The 21,016-nt window shown below is 45.6% G+C and overlaps 1 protein-coding gene across 1 annotated transcript in view; it reads right to left on the bottom strand.

The window, feature by feature from the left end:
- Window positions 1-21,016, bottom strand: part of LOC139408299 (CDC42 small effector 2) — a 75,698-nt gene that overhangs the window by 13,284 nt on the left and 41,398 nt on the right. Inside the window, exon 2 of the mRNA XM_071152011.1 lies at window positions 15,144-15,373. Coding sequence (XP_071008112.1) covers window positions 15,144-15,197 — 54 coding nt within the window. The 5' untranslated portion in view covers window positions 15,198-15,373. The remainder of the gene's footprint in view (window positions 1-15,143; window positions 15,374-21,016) is intronic.

Raw genomic sequence — 21,016 nt, 5'->3', positions numbered from 1 at the left:
TCACAGAACGGTCACCAATCTAGGACCGGTGATAGCGCTGCCTATTGATTAGATGAGCCAGCATCATTTTCCACTCTATAACAGCTACTATATTTGTTTCTCAACTTTCGTAATATTATGCACATTGCGTCTCTTTACAACAGGAGTAGAGCCTACCTGGCTCGCATGAAAATAAACCATTCGCTATTTAAGTGCATAGATATGTATTTTTTCCCGCTGCCTCGTTTCCCGCTGCCTCGTTTCCCGCTGCCTCGTTGCATGGTAACAAATGTCACAAACAGTACAAGTCAAAAGTTTGACACCTACTCATTCAAGGGGTTTTCTTAATTTGACCATTTTCTACATTGTAGAATAATAGTGAAGACATCAAAACTATGAAATAACATATATGGAATCATGTAGTAACAAAAACAGTGTAAAACAAAGCAAAATATTTAATATTTGAGATTCTTCAAAGTAGCCACCCTTTGCCTTGATGACAGCTTTTCACACTCTTGGCATTCTCTCAACCAGCTTCATGAGGTAGTCACCTGAAATACATTTCAATTAACAGGTGTGCCTTGTTAAAAGTTAATTTGTCGAATATCTTTCCTTCTTAATGCATTTGAGCCAATCAGTTGTGTGGTATCAACGAAGGGGTGGTATACAGAAGATAGCCCTATTTGGTAAAAGACCAAGTCCATATATGGCAAGAACAGTTCAAATAAGCAAAGAGAAACAGTCCATCATTACTTTGAGACATGAAGGTCATTCAATGCGGAAAATGTCAAAAACTTTTAAAGTTTCTTCAAGTGGAGTCGCCAAAAACATCAAGCTCTATGATGAAACTGTCTCTCATGGGGACCACCACAGGAAAGGAAGACCCAGAGTTACCTCTAATGAACTTATCCTCTGCAGCAGAGTTAACTGCACCTCAGATTGCAGCACAAATAAATGCTTCACAGAGTTCAAGTAACAGACACATCTCAACATCAACTGTTCATAGGAGACTGCGTGAAATCAGGCCTTCATGGTCAAATTGCTGCAAAGAAACCACTACTAAAGGACAACAATAAGAAGAATAGAGTTGCTTGGGCCAAGAAACACGAGCAATGGACATTAGACCGGTGAAAATCTGTCCTTTGGTCTGATGAGTCCAAATTTGAGATGTTTGGTTCCAACCGTTGTGTCTTTGTGAGACGCACTGTAGGTGAACGGATGATCTCCGCATGTGTGGTTCTCACCGTGAAGCATGGAGGAGGTGTGATGATGCTCTGCTGGCGGAACTGTCTGATTTATTTAGAATTCAAGGCACACTTAACCAGCATGGCTACCACAGAATTCTGCAGGGATACGCCATCCTATCTGGTTTGCCCTTAGTGGGACTATCGTTTATTTTTTCAACAGGATAATGACCCAAAACACACCATCGGGCTGTGTAAAGGGCTATTTGACCAAGGAGAGTAATGGAGGGCTGCATCAGATTACCTGGCCTCCACAACCACCCAACCTCAACCCAATTGAGATGGTTTGGGATGAGCTGGACCGCAGAGTGAAGGAAAATCAGCCCAAAAGTGCTCAGCATATGTGGGAACTCCTTCAAGACTGTTGGAAAAGCATTCCTCATGAAGCTAGAGAATGCCAAGAGTGTACAAAGCTGTCATCAAGGCAAAGGGTGGGTACTTTGAAGAATCTCAAAATATATTTTGATTTGTTTAACACTTTTTGGTTACTACATTATTCCATATGTGTTATTTCATAGTTTAGAGGACCTATTTCTTTGTTAACCGCTCAACACAGAATAGCAGCATGTGCGCACTCCCTCAAATGCTATTATTTTCTTCTGAAATAGACGACATTTTCTTCATATGATGCTTCTTTAGACCCGTCTAAAATAAATAATGGATTTACTGTGAAGGTGTAGGCTGTGTTACATGGATTTACTGTGAAGGTGTAGGCTGTGTTACATGGATTTACTGTGAAGGTGTAGGCTGTGTTACATGGATTTACTGTGAAGGTGTAGGCTGTGTTACATGGATTTACTGTGAAGGTGTAGGCTGTGTTACATGGATTTACTGTGAAGGTGTAGGCTGTGTTACATGGATCTACTGTGAAGGTGTAGGCTGTGTTACATGGATCTACTGTGAAGGTGTAGGCTATGTTACATGTATTTACTGTGAAGGTGTAGGCTATTTTACATGGATCTACTGTGAAGGTGTAGGCTGTGTTACATGGATCTACTGTGAAGGTGTAGGCTGTTACATGGATTTACTGTGAAGGTGTAGGCTATATTACATGGATTTATTACTTTATTAAAATGGCTTGTAGGCTATGAGTGGAAGCCAGGAGATGCTAAATGTGTTTATGTTAATTAACGGTAAATTACCGTGAGACCGACAGTTATTTTCTTGACAATCACCGACTGACAACATTTCGTGACCGCCACAGCCCTACTCAGGAACATTCAATGTGGTCTTCGTAAGCAACTCCAGTGTATGTTTAATGTTGTTGTACTGCTGAAAGGTGAATTTGTCTCCCAGTGTCTGTTGGAAAGCAGACTAAGCCAGGTTATCCTCTAGGATTTTGCCTGTGCTTAGCTCTATTCTGTTTATTTTTATCATAAAAAGACTCCCTAGTCCTTGACTAGGACAAGCACACCCATAACATGAAGCTTGAACATATGAAGAGTGGTTCTCTGATGTGTTGCGTTGGATTTGCCACAAACATACCGCTTTGTATTCAGGACATGAAATTAATTTCTTTGCCACATTTTCTGCAGTTTTACTTTAGTGTCTTATTGCAAAACAGAGGCATGTTTTGAAATAGGGTTTTTAATGTACAGGTTTCCATTTCACTCTCATTTAGGTTAGTATTGTGGAGTAACTACAATGTTGTTGATCCATCCTCGGTTTTCTCCCATCACAGCCATTCAACTCTAACAGTAATAAAGTCCCCATTGGCCAAATAGTGAAATCCCTGTGCGGCTTCCTTCCTCACCGGCAACTGAGTTAGGAAGGATGCACGTATCTTTGTAATGACTGGGTGTATGGATACGCCATCCAAATTAATTAATAACTGCACCATGCTCAAAGGGATATTCAATATCTGCTTCATTTTTTAAAAACCTATCTACCAATAGGTGCCCTTCTTTGTGAGGCATTGGAAAACCTCCCTGGTCTTTGTGGTTTAAACTGTGTTTGAAATGAACTTCTTGACTGAGGGACCTTACAGATAATTATGTGTGAGGTACAGAGATGTGTAGTCATTCAAAATGTTATCATGTTAAAAACTATTATTGCACGAAGAGTGAGTCCATGCAACTAATTATGTGACTTGTTAAGCGCACTTTTACTTATTAACTTATTTAGGCTTGCCATAATAAAGGGGTTTAAAAAAAAATGGAATCAAATTATTTGTCACATGCGCCGAATACAACAGAATACAACCTTACAGTGAAATGCTTACAAGCCCTTAACCAACAACGCAGTTAAGAAAAATAAGTGGTAATTAAAAAAAATAGATATGTAAAAAAAGAAAAATAAATAATTAAAGAGCAGCAGTAAAATAATAGTAGCGATGCTATATACAGGGGGTGCCGGTACAGAGTCAATGTGTGGGGGCACAGATTAGTCGAGGTAATTGAGGTAATATGTACATGTAGGTAGAGTTATTAAAGTGACTATGCATAGATAATAACCAGAGAGAAGCAGCAGCATAAAAGAGAGGGTGGGACAATGCAAATAGTCTGGGTAGTCATTTGATTAGCTGTTCAGGGGTATTATGGCTTGGGGGTAGAAGCTGTTAAGAAGCCTTTTGGACGTAAACTTGGTGCTCCGGTACCGCTTGCCGTGCGGTAGCAGAGAGAACAGTCTATGACTAGGGTGGCTGGAGTCTGACAATTTTTAGGGCCTTCCTCTGACATCGCCTGGTATAGAGGTCCTGGATGGCAGGAAGCTTGGTCCCTGTGATGACTGGGCCGTACACACTACCCTCTGTAGTGCCTTGTGGTCGGAGGCTGAGAAGTTGCCATTACAGGCTGTGATGCAACCAGATGCTCTCGATGGTGCAGCTGCAGAACCTTTTGAGGATCTGAGGACCCATGACAAATCTTTTCAGTCTCCTGAGGGGGAATAGGCTTTGTCGTGCCCTATTCATGACTGTCTTGGTATGTTTGGACCATGATAATTCGTTGGAGATGTGGACACCGAGGAACTTGAAGCTCTCAATTTGCTCCACTCCGCTCCCGTCTAAGAGAATGGAGGCGTGCTCGGTCCTCCTTTTCCTGTAGTCCACAATCATCTCCTTTGTCTTGATCACGTTGAGGGAGAGGTTGTTGTCATGGCACCAATTGGCCAGGTCTCTGACTTCCTCCCTATAGGCTCTCTCATAGTTGTCGGTGATCAGGCTGTTGTGTCGACAGCAAACTTGGTGTTGGAGTCGTGCCTGGCCATGCAGTCATGGGTGAACAGGGAGTACAGGAGGGGTCTAAGTATACACCTCTCAGGGGCTCCAGTGTTGAGGATCAATGTGGCAGATGTGCTGTTACCTACCCTTACCACCTGGGGGCGACCCGTCAGGAAGTCCAGAATCCAGTTGCACATCAAGGCATTCAGTCCCAGGGTCCTTAGCTTAGTGATGAGCTTTGAGGGCACTATGGTTTTGAACGCTGAGCTGTAGTGAATGAATAGCATTCTCAAATAGGTGTTCTTTTTGTACAGGTGGGAAAGGGCAGTGTGGAGTGCAATAGAGATGGCATCATCCGTGGATCTGTTGGAGCGGTACGGCAAATTGGAGTGGGTCTAAGGTTTCTGGGATAATGGTGTTGATTTGACCCATGACCTGCCTTTCAAAGCACTTCATGGCTACAGACGTGAGTGCTATGGGTCGAAAGTCATTTAGACATGTAACCTTAGTGTTCTTGGGAACAGGGACTATGGTGGTCTGCTTGAAACATGTTGGTATTACAGACTCAGGTCAGGGAGAGTTTGAAAATGTCAGTGAAGACACTTGCCAGTTGGTCAGCGCATGCTCGGAGTACACGTCCTGGTAATCCGTCTGGCCCCGCAGCCTTGTGAATGTTGACCTGTTTAAAAGGTCTTACTCACGTCGGCTACGGAGAGCGTGATCACACAGTCGTCCAGAACAGCTGATGCTCTCATGCATGCTCGTCTGGTATGCTTGCGTCACTGGGCAGCTCGCGGCTGTGCTTACCTTTGTAGTTTGTAATAGCTTGCAAGCCCCGTCACATGTGACAAGCGTCGGAACCGGTGTAGTACGATTCAATCTTAGTCCTGTATTGACGCTTTGCCTGTTTGATGGTTCGTCGGAGGGCATAGCGGGAGTTCTTATAAGCATTTAAAATCAGCTCATTGAGTGCGGACTTAGTGCCAGCATCGATGGTAGATCGACAATTACGAAGAATATAGATGACAACTCTTGGTAAATAGTGTGGTCTACAACTTATGAGATACTCTACCTCAGGTGAGCAATACATCGAGACTTCCTTAATATTAGATTTTGTGCACCAGCGGTTTACAAATATACACAGACCGCCACCCCTCGTCTTACCGGAGCCAGCTGTTCTTGCTGATGCAGCGTAAACCCCGCCAGCTGTATGTTATCCATGTTGTCGTTCAGCCAAGACTCGGAGAAACATAAGATATTAGTTTTTAATGTCCCGATGGTAGGATATTCGTGATTGTAGTTCATCTATTTTGTTATCCAATGACTGTGCGTCAGATCCTTACAAGGCACCGCGACCCACGTCCCCGATATCTCCCTCTCTTTCTCCTGTGAATGACGGGGATGTTGGCCTTGTCGGGTGTCTGAAGTAAATCCTTTGCATCCGACTCGTTAAAGAAAATAATCTTTGTCCAGAACAGGGCAAGTAAACGCTGCCCTGATATCCAGAAGCTATTTTCGGTCATTAGAGACGGTGGCAGAAATATAAATGTACAAAATAAGTTACAAATAATGCGAAAAACACACACAATAGCACCATTGGTGAAGAGCCCGAAAAACGGCAGCCATCTCCTCCGGCAACATTCTGTTGTATACTTAATGACTAAAGACATTTCAGCTTTTCATTTTAAAAACATAATTCCACTTTTGACATTATGGGGTATTGTGTGTAGGCCAGTGACACAAAATATATTTTTTTGGGGGAAAAAGTCAAGAGGTGTGAATACTTTAAGGCAGTGTAGAGCACTAAGCTATTGGGATGAACAGCATGATGTAGGCCTTTATATTTCCATTAACACACTACTGATCATTCAGTTCCCACAGAGCCTGGCAAGTGGCAACACCAGGGTTGTGAGTTCGAATCCCACAAGCACCACATAGTTTACTGGAAATGGCTTTGGATAAAAGAGCCTGTTAAAATGACCATATGACTATCATAAAACAATACAACAGTTATAAAATGTGGAGAGAATGCTAGATGTGGCCTATTGCTATGCATCCCGGGAATGATTAAGCTAGATGTGGCCTATTGCTATGCATCCCGGGAATGATTAAGCTAGATGTGGCCTATTGCTATGCATCCCGGGAATGATTAAGCTAGATGTGGCCTATTGCTATGCATCCCGGGAATGATTAAGCTAGATGTGGCCTAATGCTATGCATCCCGAAATGATTAAGCTAGATGTGGCCTATTGCTATGCATCCCGGGATGATTAAGCTAGATGTGGCCTAATGCTATGCATCCCGAAATGATTAAGCTAGATGTGGCCTATTGCTATGCATCCCGGGATGATTAAGCTAGATGTGGCCTATTGCTATGCATCCTGGAATGATTAAGCTAGATGTGGCCTATTGCTATGCATCCGGAATGAGGACACACTAGTGCTCTGGGTGTAGATGGGAAAAGTGTTCACGTGAGGAAGTCCTCAGGCGCTCTTCTCCGTACTGGATGGTCTAATTTATATAGGCCTCCCCATCACCGCTCATCAGAAGTGCAATGCCTGTTTTAGCAATTTAGTCTAATATGGGTTAGGGTTAGTTAAATCTGGGACAAAGAGATGCTCACACACAAGCTCATTCATACACAAAGTTTCATTCTCACAGACATACACACAATCATACAAGCGTATACCACACACAGAATCACACACACGCCACACAGAATCACGCGCATGCCACACAGACACACATGCTTGAACACCACAGAGAACCACACACGCAATGCTTAGAGGAACGTACAACTAATTTATCTTAAACACATCTTCCTAAACTGAACAAAAATATAAACGCAACATGTAAAGTGTTGGTCCCATGTTTCATGAGCTGAAATAAAAGAGCCCAGAAATTTTCCATATGCACAAAAAAATGTATTTCTCTACAATTTTGTGCACAAATTTGTTTACATCCCTGTTAATGAGCATTTCTCCTTTGCCAAGATAATCCATCCACTTGACAGGTGTGGCATATCAAGAAGCTGATTAAACAGCATGATCATTAAATGCAAGTAAAACTAAATGCATGCTCTTCAACCAATCGCTGCCCGCACCTGCCCGCCCGCCCAGCATCACTACTCTGGAAGATTCTGACTTAGAATATGTGGACAACTACAAATACCTAGGTGTCTGGTTAGACTGTAAACTCTCCGTCCAAACTCACATTAAACATTTCCGATCCAAAATTAAATCTAGAATTGACTTCCTATTTCACAACAAAGCATTTACATTTACAAAATAGCCTCCAACACTCTACTCAACAAATTAGATGCAGTCTATCACAGTGCCATCCGTTTTGTCACCAAAGCCCCATATACTACCCACCACTGTGACCTGTATGCTCTCGTTGGCTGGCACTCACTTCATACTCGTCGCCAAACCCACTGGCTTCAGGTCATCGACAAGTCTCTGCTAGGTAAAGCCCTGCCTTATCTCAGCTCACTGGTCACCAAAGCAGTACCCACCCGCAGCATGCGCTCCAGCAGGTATATCTCACTAGTCACCCCCAAAGCCGCCTCTCCTTCCAGTTTCTGCCGCCAATGACTGGAACGAACTGCGAAACTCTCTGAAGCTGGAGACTCTTACCTCACAGATCACTGCACCTGTACATAGCTCATCTGTAAATAGCCCATCCAATCTACCTCATCACCATACTGCATTTATTTATCTTGCTCCTTTGCACCCCAGTATCTCTACTTGCACATTCATCTTCTGCACATCCTACCATTCCAGTGTTGAAATGCTATATTGTAACTTCTTCACCACCATGTCCTATTTATTGCCTTACCTCTCTTATCCTACCTCATTTGCACATGCAGTATATAGATTCTTCTACTGTATTATTGATTGTATGTTTGTTTATTCCATGTGTAACTCTGTGTTGTTGTATGTATCGAACTGCTTTGCTTTATCTTGGCCAGGATGCTGTTGCAAATGAGAACTTGTTCTCAACTAGCCTACCTGGTTAAATAAAGGTGAAATAAAATTACAATAAAAATTACACAGGTGCACCTTGTTCAGAGGACAATAAAAGGCCTCTCTAAAATACAGATGTCAGATGTCTCAAGTTGAGCGAGCATGCAATTGGTATGCTGACTGCAGGAATGTCCACCAGAGCTGTTGCTAGAGAATTGAATGTTCATTGAATGTTCAATACCATAAGCCGCCTCCAATATAATTTCAGAGAATTTGACAGTACGTCCAACCGGCCTCACAACCGCAGACCACGTGTAACCAGCTGAGACCAGCCACCTGTACAGCTGATGAAACGGTGGGTTTTTGCACAAGCAAAGTATCTCTGCACAAACCATCTCAGGGAAGCTCATCTGCGTGCTCATCGTCCTCACAAGGGTCTTGACCTGACTGCAGTTTGGCGTCGTAACCGGCTGCAGTGGGCAAATGCTCACCTTCGATGGCCACTGGCACACTGGAGAAGTGTGCTCTTCACAGATGAATCCGGGCAGATGGCAGACAGCATGTATGGTGTCATGTGGACAAGCAGTCTGCTGATGCCAACATTGTGAACAGAGTGCCCAATGGTGGCGGTGGGGTTATGGTATGGGCAGGCATAAGCTACGGACAATGAACCCAAGTGCGTTTTATCAATGGCAATTTGAATGCACAGAGATACCGTGATGAGATCCTGATGCCCACTGTCGTGCCATTCATCCGCCGCCATCACCTCATGTTTCAGCATGATTATTCACGGCCCCATGTCACAAGAATCTGTACACAATCCCTGAAGCTGAAAATGTACCAGTTCTTCCATGGCCTGCATACTCACCAGACATGTCACCCACTGAGCATGTTTGCTCTGCATCAACATGTACGACAGCGTGTTCCAGTTCCCGCCAATATCCAACAACTTTGCACAACCATTGAAGAGTGGGACAATAATTCTACAGGCCACAATTGACAGCCTGATCAACTCTATGGGAAGGAGATGACACGCTGCACAAGGCAAATGGTGGCCACACCAGATGCTGAATGGTTTTCTGAACCACACCTACTTTTTTCCCCCAAAGGGAATCTTTGACCAACAGATGCATATCTGTATTCCCAGTCATGTGAAATCCATAGATTGTGAATAAGAAATGAGGCTTCATTTATTGTAGCTGAGGATTTTATCTAAATTAATCTGAGAACAAGGCTTCCTAAATTCTATCAGCATATTGAACACAAGCTGGTAGCATTCTGGACCATTGCTACTCTAACTTCCGCAATGCATACAAAGCCCTCCCCTGCCCTCCCTTCGGCAAATCTGACCATGACTCCATTTTGTTGCTCCCATCCTATAGGCAGAAACTAAAACAGGAAATGCCCGTGCTCAGGTCAACCAACGCTGGTCTGACCAATCGGATTCCACGTTTCAAGGTTGCTTCGATCACGTGGACTGAGATATGTTCCGGGTAGCCTCAGACAATAACATTGATGTATATGCTAACTCGGTGAGTGACTTTATTAGCACGTGCATCAGAGATGTTGTACCCACTGATTGAATACAAACAGTGTAGTTTTTCGCAAGGCAATCAAACAAGCAAAGCGTCTGTATAGAGACAAAGTAGCGTCGCAATTCAACAGCTCAAACATGAGACGTATGTGGCAGGGTCTACAGTCAATCACGGATTACAAAAAGAAAACCCTCATTTCACCACCACCCTACCTGATACCGTCAACCCACTTCAGTTTGCTTACCGCCCCAATAGGTCCAAGATGCAATCCCCATCACACTGGCCTATCCCACCTGGACAAGAGGAATACGTATGTAAGAATGCTGTTCATTGACTAGAGCTCAGCATTTAACCTCTCTGGGATATGTGGGACGGTAGCATCCCACTCGGTCAAAAGCCAGAGAAAATGCAGAGCGCCAAATTCAAATAAATTCCTATATCAAACTTTCATGAAATCTGTAAGATACCAAATTAAGGCTACACGTGTTGTGAATTCAGCCAACATGTCAGATTTCAAAAAGGCTTTTCGGCGAAAGCAAACAATGCTATCTGAGCATAGCACCATAGTAAACAAAAGAGAGAAAACATTTCAACCCTGCAGGCGCGACACAAAATGCGTAAATAAAAAATATAATTAATGCCTTACCTTTGAAGAACTGCTTCTGTTGGCACTCCAATATGTCCCATAAACATCACAAATGGTCCTTTTGTTTGATTAATTCCGTCGATATATATCCAAAATGTCCATTTATTTGGCGCATTTGATCCAGAAAAACAGGTTCCAACTTCCGCAACGACAAAATCTCAAAAGTTACCTGTAAACTTTGCCAAAACATTCCAAACTACTTTTGTAATACAACTTTAGGTATTTTTTAAAATAAATAGACAAAATTGAAGACGGGAAGAAAGTTTGTTTTCAAGCATGCTTTCTGGTCTTGCGCCTCTATCAAACAGTACACATGAAGTGACACTCGTTCAAGATGGCAGTACTTCTTTACACAAAGGAAAAACCTCAACCAATTTCTAAAGACTGGTGACATCCAGGGGAAGCGGTAGGAACTGCAAGCAAGTCCCTTAGAAATCTGGATTCTCATTGAAATGTGGTGACCTAAAAAAAAAAAAATCTGAATGGTTTGTCCTCTGGGTTTTGCCTGCTACATAAGTTATGTTATACTCACAGACATGATTCAAACAGTTTCAGAAACTTCAGAGTGTTTTCTATCCAAATCTACTAATAATATGCATATCTTATCTTCTGTGGATGAGTAGCAGGCAGTTGAAATTGGGCATGCTTTTCATCCAAAATTCCAAATGCTGCCACCTATCCTTGAGAAGTTAACACCATAGTACCCTCCAAACTTGTCATTAATCTCGAGACCCTGGGTCTCGACCCCGCCCTGTGCAACTGGGTCCTGGACTTTGACGGACCACCCCCAGGTAGTGAAGGTAGGAAACAACTTCTCCACGCCCATGATCGTCAACACTGGGGTTCCACAAGGGTACATTTTCAGCCCTCTCCTGTACTCCCTGTTCACGCATGACTACGTGGCCATGCACGCCTCCAACTCAAATCAGCAGGCGACACTACAGTGGTAGGCTTGATTACCAACAACGATGAGACGGCATACAGGGAGGAGGTGAGGGCCCTCGGAATGTGGTGTCAGGAAAATAACCTCTCACTCAATGTCAACAAAACAAAGGAGATGATCATGGACTTCAGGGAGCACCCGCTCCCGCCCCCCCCCCCCCCCTTCCACATCGACGGGGATGTAGTGGAGAAGGTGGAAAGTTAAGTTCCTTGGCGTACACATCACGGACAAACTGAAATGGCGCAACAGCGCCTCCTGAACCTCATGAGGCTGAAGAAATTTGGCTTGTCACCTAAAACACAAACTTTTACAGATGCACAATCGAGAGCTTCCTGTCGGGCTGTATCACTGCCTGGTACGGCAACTGCACCGCCATCAACCGCAAGGCTCTCCAGAGGGTATTGCAGTCTGCACAACACATCACTGGGGGAAAACTACCTGCCTTTCAGGACACCTAGAGTACCCGATGTCACAGGAAGGCCAAAAAGATCATCAAGGACAACAACCACCCGAGCCACTGCCTGTTCACACCACTATCATCCAGAAGGCGAGGTCAGTTCAGGTGCATCATTGCTGGGACAGAGAGACTGAAAAACAGCTTCTATCTCAAGGCCATCAGACTGTTAAACAGCCACCACCTATACAGAGAGGCTGCTGCCAACATACAGACTCAAATCTCTGGCCACTTTAATACATTTAATAAATGGATTTAATAAAAATGTATCACTAGTCACTTTATATAACGCCATAACATATCCTACATTACTCATCTCATATGTATATACTGCTCTATACCATCTACTGCATCTTGCCTAAGACGTTCGGCCATCGCTCATCCATATATTTATATGTATATATTCTTATTCATCCCTTTACATTTGGTGTGTATTAGGTAGTTGTTGTGAATTTATTAGATTACTTGTTAGATATTACTGCATTGTCGGAACTTGAAGCACAAGCATCTCGCTACACTCGCGTTAACATCTGCTAACCATGTGTATGTGACCAATCAAATTCGATTCGGGCCAAATTAATTTATTTCAAATCGACCGACTTATATGAACAGTAACTCAGTAAAAATTATTGCACGTTGCGTCTATATTTTTGTTCAGTGTAAATTCAAGAGGAAACAGTAACTCAGTAAAAATTATTGTACGTTGCGTCTATATTTTTGTTCAGTGTAAATTCAAGAGGAAACAGTAACTCAGTAAAAAATTATTGTACGTTGCGTCTATATTTTTGTTCAGTGTAAATTCAAGAGGGAACAGTAACTCAGTAAAAATTATTGTACGTTGCGTCTATATTTTTGTTCAGTGTAAATTCAAGAGGAAACAGTCCAAAAACAAAGGCAAAATAAAAAAGTTTAATATTCTAATCCAACTATTTTCAGATATTCGTTCTTTATCACTCTATGCTCATGGGAAGTTTATGGGAAGTTTATGGGAAGTTGTTAGCCTGTGGGTTTTATAGTAGAAAGGACAGCGAAGCAGCTTCCACTTGCGATAAATAGTTTCCTGAGTTGAGCAGGGGTGGGTGGGTGGGTCAGTATTGTTTAGAACACCAGAGTTTTTTCTAGCCTACCCCAAGACCTATAGACATGACAGGATTCGTGATCCTCATGAAGCCTTTGGTGAGTCTTAACATAGTTATTCAATAGAACAGTCAATAAACAAATTATTTGAGTGTGAAGCAGTGTGTCTTGTCAGATGGGAAGAGAGAGCGAATTGTTTGCTCTGCTACATGTATGACAGAGCGACAAGCGTTTCAGCCCTGTGGTCAGCCAAGCTTAGGGTTAGGTTTGTACCATGTTTTGTACTGCTACCATGTTGTGTTGCTACCATGTCGTTGTCATGTGTTGCTGCCATGTCGTTATCATGTGTTGCTACCTTAGGTCTCTTTATGAAGTGTTGTCACTCGTCATGATGTGTGTTTTGTCCTACACACACGTACGTGTGTGTGTGTGTGTGTGTCTGTGTGTGTATATATATATATATATTTATCCCAGCCCCTGTGCCTGCAGGAGGCCTTTCGGTAGGCAGTCATTGAAAATAAGAATTTGTTCTTAACTAACTTGCCTAGTTAAATAAAGGTAAAAAATCTATATAAAAAGGTCTCAGCCCTCTGGTCGGCCAAACTTAGCAGAATCATCAACTCTCGGCTTGGACAGAGCTGACAAAACGCTCAGGATTCTTCACATGCTTTGGCCATAAAAGGCAGAGGGAGGGAAACCTCACCTCTTATTGTGGAGAAAGCTAGATGCACGTGCACACACACTGAGGGGGGGGGGGGGGGGACCAGTTGGAGACACACACTGGGGGGGAGGGGGGGCACCAGTTGGAGTCACAGACACACTGGGGGGGAGGGGACCAGCTGGACACCACTCACACACACACACACACACACACACACCACTCAAATAGTAGAGAAAGAACAAGAACAAAGGATTTTCTGCTGTGGAGGAATCTAATCAGAGACACATTTCCATCTATTTTTAGACCACGTTTCCAGGGTGTGTGTGATCAGCCTGGGAATTGGGGGGGGGGGGGTGAGGATTAATGTGTTGTGACAGCAGCTATCTCCTGGGATGTGTAATGATTTTAAAGTTTAGGCCTAGAGGGAGGGCATTCACATTGCACAGAGACGGTACAAAAACACAGTGCACACACACACACACACTGGGGATCACAGTATCCTACTTGTTGGAAGAGGGAGCATGTTTCTCTACATTCAAATAAATCAACCTGTACTGTAGTTGATGGATGGGACTGATTTCAAAATTAGAACATTTTCAACAACAAAAATGTAACATCTCCCAGCCTTGCTTGGGTGTTTAAAACAGACCTAATCCACCCACATAACACAGACCCACCCCCGGCGCCTACCCAAGACGGACCCCCGGCGCCTACCCAAGACGGACCCCCGGCGCCTACCCAAGACGGACCCCCGGCGCCTACCCAAGACGGACCCCCGGCGCCTACCCAAGACGGACCCCCGGCGCCTACCCAAGACGGACCCCCGGCGCCTACCCAAGACGGACCCCCGGCGCCTACCCAAGACGGAGCCCCGGCGCCTACTCAAAACGGAGCCCCGGCGCCTACTCAAAACGGAGCCCCGGCGCCTACCCAAGACGGAGCCCCGGCGCCTACCCAAGACGGACCCCGGCGCCTACTCAAAACGGACCCCGGCGCCTACTCAAAACGGACCCCCGGCGCCTACCCAAGACGGACCTTGGCGCCTACCCAAGACGGACCCCGGCGCCTACCCAAGACGGACCCCGGCGCCTACCCAAGACGGACCCCGGCGCCTACCCAAGACGGACCCCGGCGCCTACCCAAGACGGACCCCGGCGCCTAGATCTGAAAGTCTGATGGATGTTAGGATAATTTCTCCACCGAGCCCTATGGTACACTGGTGGAGGCTAGGGGCATGGGGTCTGAGGCATGGGGTCTGAAGCTAGGGGTCTGAGGCGTAGCGGTCTCTGAGTTGGAGGATACAGGACACTACAGGCAGTTCACACACACACACACACACACACACACACACTTAACCCAGATCCTGAGTGTCGCATACAAACAAAACACTAATCACGTAGTTAAATGTGTGTGTTCTATACTACAACACTATTAAAAAGTCTGACATAAAATGACTCAATTGTTTGTGGGGTCACTTACCGGCTGGGGCTGCTCTGCAATACAGCAGTTGAAACACAACCAGAACTCGCTCATCACTTAGCAGTCTTAACGTGTTCCAGGCTAGGATGATGCTCCAAAGTCCCACGGTGGGGTGGCGGAGGGGGTACTGTAGCGCAGGCCTGGGTAGGTGGGGATGGGGGATGCAGCCTGAGAGGTAGAGATCCAGAGAGCCTCTCAGGGCAGTAGGCTCCTGACCGGGTCAGTCACACCTGGGATAGTGAGGAGAGGCAAGAGGTGAGCTGACCGTTTGTACAGTCGTCACATTAGCACTACCCATACACATGTGAAATGTGTTCAAGTGTACAGTCACACACACACACACACACACACACACACACACAGTCGTGCACACAAACAAATGCTCGAAGGGCAGAGTATGCGTAAGTGACGACTTGGAGAACCTATCTGGGTTTGTGGGTTAGAGATATTCCTCGTCTTAATAAGACAGGAGAGACTGGCCGCAGGCTCCTGTGTGTGTGTGTGCGTTTGTGTTTCTGACACTATTCTCTACCTAGCTGTGGTGCTACTTTACTCACAATGAGCCCGGAGTACAGACATATGCCATTGTGTCTGGTGACCGACACAGACACAATAGATGTGTATTGCTTGGCTCCCTTCGGCTAGTGTCCCAACACTACCCAAGGCCAAGACATTTCACATTAAACACCTGGCCTTGTGAAACCACACATAATAGCAAATATGTTGGTGTTCTCATACTTGTTTTCTTAAGGGGAAAAAATGTGCAATAGTAGACTGTCTGGGACTTTTTCAGCAGACATATGTTGAGCTGAAGTGTGAGTTCATTGGTATTCAGAGATGTGAAGAGGAGTCCATTGGTATGGTGAGACGTAAAGATGAGTCCATTGGTATGGTGAGACGTAAAGGTGTCCATTGGCATGGTGAGACGTGAAGGTGTCCATTGGCATGGTGAGACGTGAAGGTGTCCATTGGCATGGTGAGACGTGAAGGTGTCCATTGGCATGGTGAGACGTGAAGGTGTCCATTGGCATGGTGAGACGTGAAGGTGTCCATTGGCATGGTGAGACGTGAAGGTGTCCATTGGCATGGTGAGACGTGAAGGTGTCCATTGGCATGGTGAGACGTGAAGGTGTCCATTGGCATGGTGAGACGTGAAGGTGTCCATTGGCATGGTGAGACGTGAAGGTGTCCATTGGCATGGTGAGACGTGAAGGTGTCCATTGGCATGGTGAGACGTGAAGGTGTCCATTGGCATGGTGAGACGTGAAGGTGTCCATTGGCATGGTGAGACGTGAAGGTGTCCATTGGCATGGTGAGACGTGAAGGTGTCCATTGGCATGGTGAGACGTGAAGGTGTCCATTGGCATGGTGAGACGTGAAGGTGTCCATTGGCATGGTGAGACGTGAAGGTGTCCATTGGCATGGTGAGACGTGAAGGTGTCCATTGGCATGGTGAGACGTGAAGGTGTCCATTGGCATGGTGAGACGTGAAGGTGTCCATTGGCATGGTGAGACGTGAAGGTGTCCATTGGCATGGTGAGACGTGAAGGTGTCCATTGGCATGGTGAGACGTGAAGGTGTCCATTGGCATGGTGAGACGTGAAGGTGTCCATTGGCATGGTGAGACGTGAAGGTGTCCATTGGCATGGTGAGACGTGAAGGTGTCCATTGGCATGGTGAGACGTGAAGGTGTCCATTGGCATGGTGAGACGTGAAGGTGTCCATTGGCATGGTGAGACGTGAAGGTGTCCATTGGCATGGTGAGACGTGAAGGTGTCCATTGGCATGGTGAGACGTGAAGGTGTCCATTGGCATGGTGAGACGTGAAGGTGTCCATTGGCATGGTGAGACGTGAAGGTGTCCATTGGCATGGTGAGACGTGAAAGTGTCCATTGGCATGGTGAGACGTGAAGGTGTCCATTGGCATGGTGAGACGTGAAGGTGTCCATTGGCATGGTGAGACGTGAAGGTGTCCATTGGCATGGTGAGACGTGAAGGTGTCCATTGGCATGGTGAGACGTGAAGGTGTCCATTGGCATGGTGAGACGTGAAGGTGTCCATTGGCATGGTGAGACGTGAAGGTGTCCATTGGCATGGTGAGACGTGAAGGTGTCCATTGGCATGGTGAGACGTGAAGGTGTCCATTGGCATGGTGAGACGTGAAGGTGTCCATTGGCATGGTGAGACGTGAAGGTGTCCATTGGCATGGTGAGACGTGAAGGTGTCCATTGGCATGGTGAGACGTGAAGGTGTCCATTGGCATGGTGAGACGTGAAGGTGTCCATTGGCATGGTGAGACGTGAAGGTGTCCATTGGCATGGTGAGACGTGAAGGTGTCCATTGGCATGGTGAGACGTGAAGGTGTCCATTGGCATGGTGAGACGTGAAGGTGTCCATTGGCATGGTGAGACGTGAAGGTGTCCATTGGCATGGTGAGACGTGAAGGTGTCCATTGGTATGGTGAGACGTGAAGGTGTCCATTGGTATGGTGAGACGTGAAGGTGTCCATTGGTATGGTGAGACGTGAAGGTGTCCATTGGTATGGTGAGACGTGAAGGTGTCCATTGGTATGGTGAGACGTGAAGGTGTCCATTGGTATGGTGAGACGTGAAGGTGTCCATTGGTATGGTGAGACGTGAAGGTGTCCATTGGTATGGTGAGACGTGAAGGTGTCCATTGGTATGGTGAGACGTGAAGGTGTCCATTGGTATGGTGAGACGTGAAGGTGTCCATTGGTATGGTGAGACGTGAAGGTGTCCATTGGTATGGTGAGACGTGAAGGTGTCCATTGGTATGGTGAGACGTGAAGGTGTCCATTGGTATGGTGAGACGTGAAGGTGTCCATTGGTATGGTGAGACGTGAAGGTGTCCATTGGTATGGTGAGACGTGAAGGTGTCCATTGGTATGGTGAGACGTGAAGGTGTCCATTGGTATGGTGAGACGTGAAGGTGTCCATTGGTATGGTGAGACGTGAAGGTGTCCATTGGTATGGTGAGACGTGAAGGTGTCCATTGGTATGGTGAGACGTGAAGGTGTCCATTGGTATGGTGAGACGTGAAGGTGTCCATTGGTATGGTGAGACGTGAAGGTGTCCATTGGTATGGTGAGACGTGAAGGTGTCCATTGGTATGGTGAGACGTGAAGGTGTCCATTGGTATGGTGAGACGTGAAGGTGTCCATTGGTATGGTGAGACGTGAAGGTGTCCATTGGTATGGTGAGACGTGAAGGTGTCCATTGGTATGGTGAGACGTGAAGGTGTCCATTGGTATGGTGAGACGTGAAGGTGTCCATTGGCATGGTGAGACGTGAAGGTGTCCATTGGTATGGTGAGACGTGAAGGTGTCCATTGGCATGGTGAGACGTGAAGGTGTCCATTGGCATGGTGAGACGTGAAGGTGTCCATTGGTATGGTGAGACGTGAAGGTGTCCATTGGTATGGTGAGACGTGAAGGTGTCCATTGGTATGGTGAGACGTGAAGGTGTCCATTGGTATGGTGAGACGTGAAGGTGTCCATTGGTATGGTGAGACGTGAAGGTGTCCATTGGTATGGTGAGACGTGAAGGTGTCCATTGGTATGGTGAGACGTGAAGGTGTCCATTGGTATGGTGAGACGTGAAGGTGTCCATTGGTATGGTGAGACGTGAAGGTGTCCATTGGTATGGTGAGACGTGAAGGTGTCCATTGGTATGGTGAGACGTGAAGGTGTCCATTGGTATGGTGAGACGTGAAGGTGTCCATTGGTATGGTGAGACGTGAAGGTGTCCATTGGTATGGTGAGACGTGAAGGTGTCCATTGGTATGGTGAGACGTGAAGGTGTCCATTGGTATGGTGAGACGTGAAGGTGTCCATTGGTATGGTGAGACGTGAAGGTGTCCATTGGTATGGTGAGACGTGAAGGTGTCCATTGGTATGGTGAGACGTGAAGGTGTCCATTGGTATGGTGAGACGTGAAGGTGTCCATTGGTATGGTGAGACGTGAAGGTGTCCATTGGTATGGTGAGACGTGAAGGTGTCCATTGGTATGGTGAGACGTGAAGGTGTCCATTGGTATGGTGAGACGTGAAGGTGTCCATTGGTATGGTGAGACGTGAAGGTGTCCATTGGTATGGTGAGACGTGAAGGTGTCCATTGGTATGGTGAGACGTGAAGGTGTCCATTGGCATGGTGAGACGTGAAGGTGTCCATTGGTATGGTGAGACGTGAAGGTGTCCATTGGCATGGTGAGACGTGAAGGTGTCCATTGGTATGGTGAGACGTGAAGGTGTCCATTGGTATGGTGAGACGTGAAGGTGTCCATTGGTATGGTGAGACGTGAAGGTGTCCATTGGTATGGTGAGACGTGAAGGTGTCCATTGGTATGGTGAGACGTGAAGGTGTCCATTGGTATGGTGAGACGTGAAGGTGTCCATTGGTATGGTGAGACGTGAAGGTGTCCATTGGTATGGTGAGACGTGAAGGTGTCCATTGGTATGGTGAGACGTGAAGGTGTCCATTGGTATGGTGAGACGTGAAGGTGTCCATTGGTATGGTGAGACGTGAAGGTGTCCATTGGTATGGTGAGACGTGAAGGTGTCCATTGGTATGGTGAGACGTGAAGGTGTCCATTGGTATGGTGAGACGTGAAGGTGTCCATTGGTATGGTGAGACGTGAAGGTGTCCATTGGTATGGTGAGACGTGAAGGTGTCCATTGGTATGGTGAGACGTGAAGGTGTCCATTGGTATGGTGAGACGTGATTGCTCCCCAAAAATATGAAACATGAAAAAAATATTTATAATCGAGGCACACTGAAGATTCTAGAACCAATCCACATTTACTTTTCCTCCGCAAACAAAAGGAGTAATGAGTCTGACAACCCCAGTGTAGAATAGTTGATCTATTTACCTAGTCGGCTTGTTGTTGTTGTTGTTGTTGTTGTGTTCTAGGCTAGAGAAATATTCCTCCAGAGGCACATCCAAGTTACCAGTGCCACAGGGAGGGAAACCTGCATTCTGACAGGCAGCCAATGCACAACACAGCAGCTTTAAAACAGTCTCTGTTAAAAAGATAGCGATCCAAACGTTCCATTCCTACTTTATTTCTCAATTCCTAAATCTGCACCATTTTAAACCCAGCGTTTTTAGCAGCATGGTTAGGCACGTTACCACTCACCCAGTGAGTGCATAGGGGAGAGTGGGGCTAAATGTAACAGGTCAAATGTAGGATAACTTTGGGGTAAAACGCAACCCTCCATAATTTTTGGGGAGTGACTTAAATTGTGATTTAGACAGATGGCATTTTTGTTGTTGAACAAGAGTTGTGGCAACCAGGGAAAGTGTTGGGGGACAAAATGGTGACATGAAGTGGGTTTCTGTGAGAGCTACAGGCCATAGGTCAGACAATAGATTCAAATGTTATGAAGTGGGTTTCTGTGAGAGCTACAGGCCAGGGGTCAGAAAATAGATTAAAATGTTATGAATCCACGATTCCAATTATTATTTTTTGCTCATATTACTTACTACTTTCTGAAAATACCTCATTTTTTATTCAATGTTGAACTGAGCATGTAACCATGTTGACGGTCATTGATCTACAAGCAAAAACAAACCCTATGGAATATCAGTAGCCTAATGAATCCGCACGCTATGCCCGGGCCTTCGCCCCGGCGTGCACCGCTTTCGACCGCGCTGAACGCAAGGTAGGTAGCCTGTTTACCCCCCCCCCCCTTGTTCAGAGAAATTAGTAAGTGAAGTCGCTTCCATGAAGTGAAAGTACCAAGTGAAAGTACAAGACCCCTTTTCCATCTGTTTATCCAGAAATCAACTGCTCTTTAATTACTTGTTACTTTCATTTTTTATTCTTATCAGTATTTTTTTTGTTTAAACTGCATT

The sequence above is a fragment of the Oncorhynchus clarkii genome, chromosome 5 (assembly GCF_045791955.1).
Source record: "Oncorhynchus clarkii lewisi isolate Uvic-CL-2024 chromosome 5, UVic_Ocla_1.0, whole genome shotgun sequence".
Lineage (NCBI taxonomy): Eukaryota > Metazoa > Chordata > Actinopteri > Salmoniformes > Salmonidae > Oncorhynchus > Oncorhynchus clarkii.
This window is presented reverse-complemented; position numbering and strand designations above follow the sequence as displayed.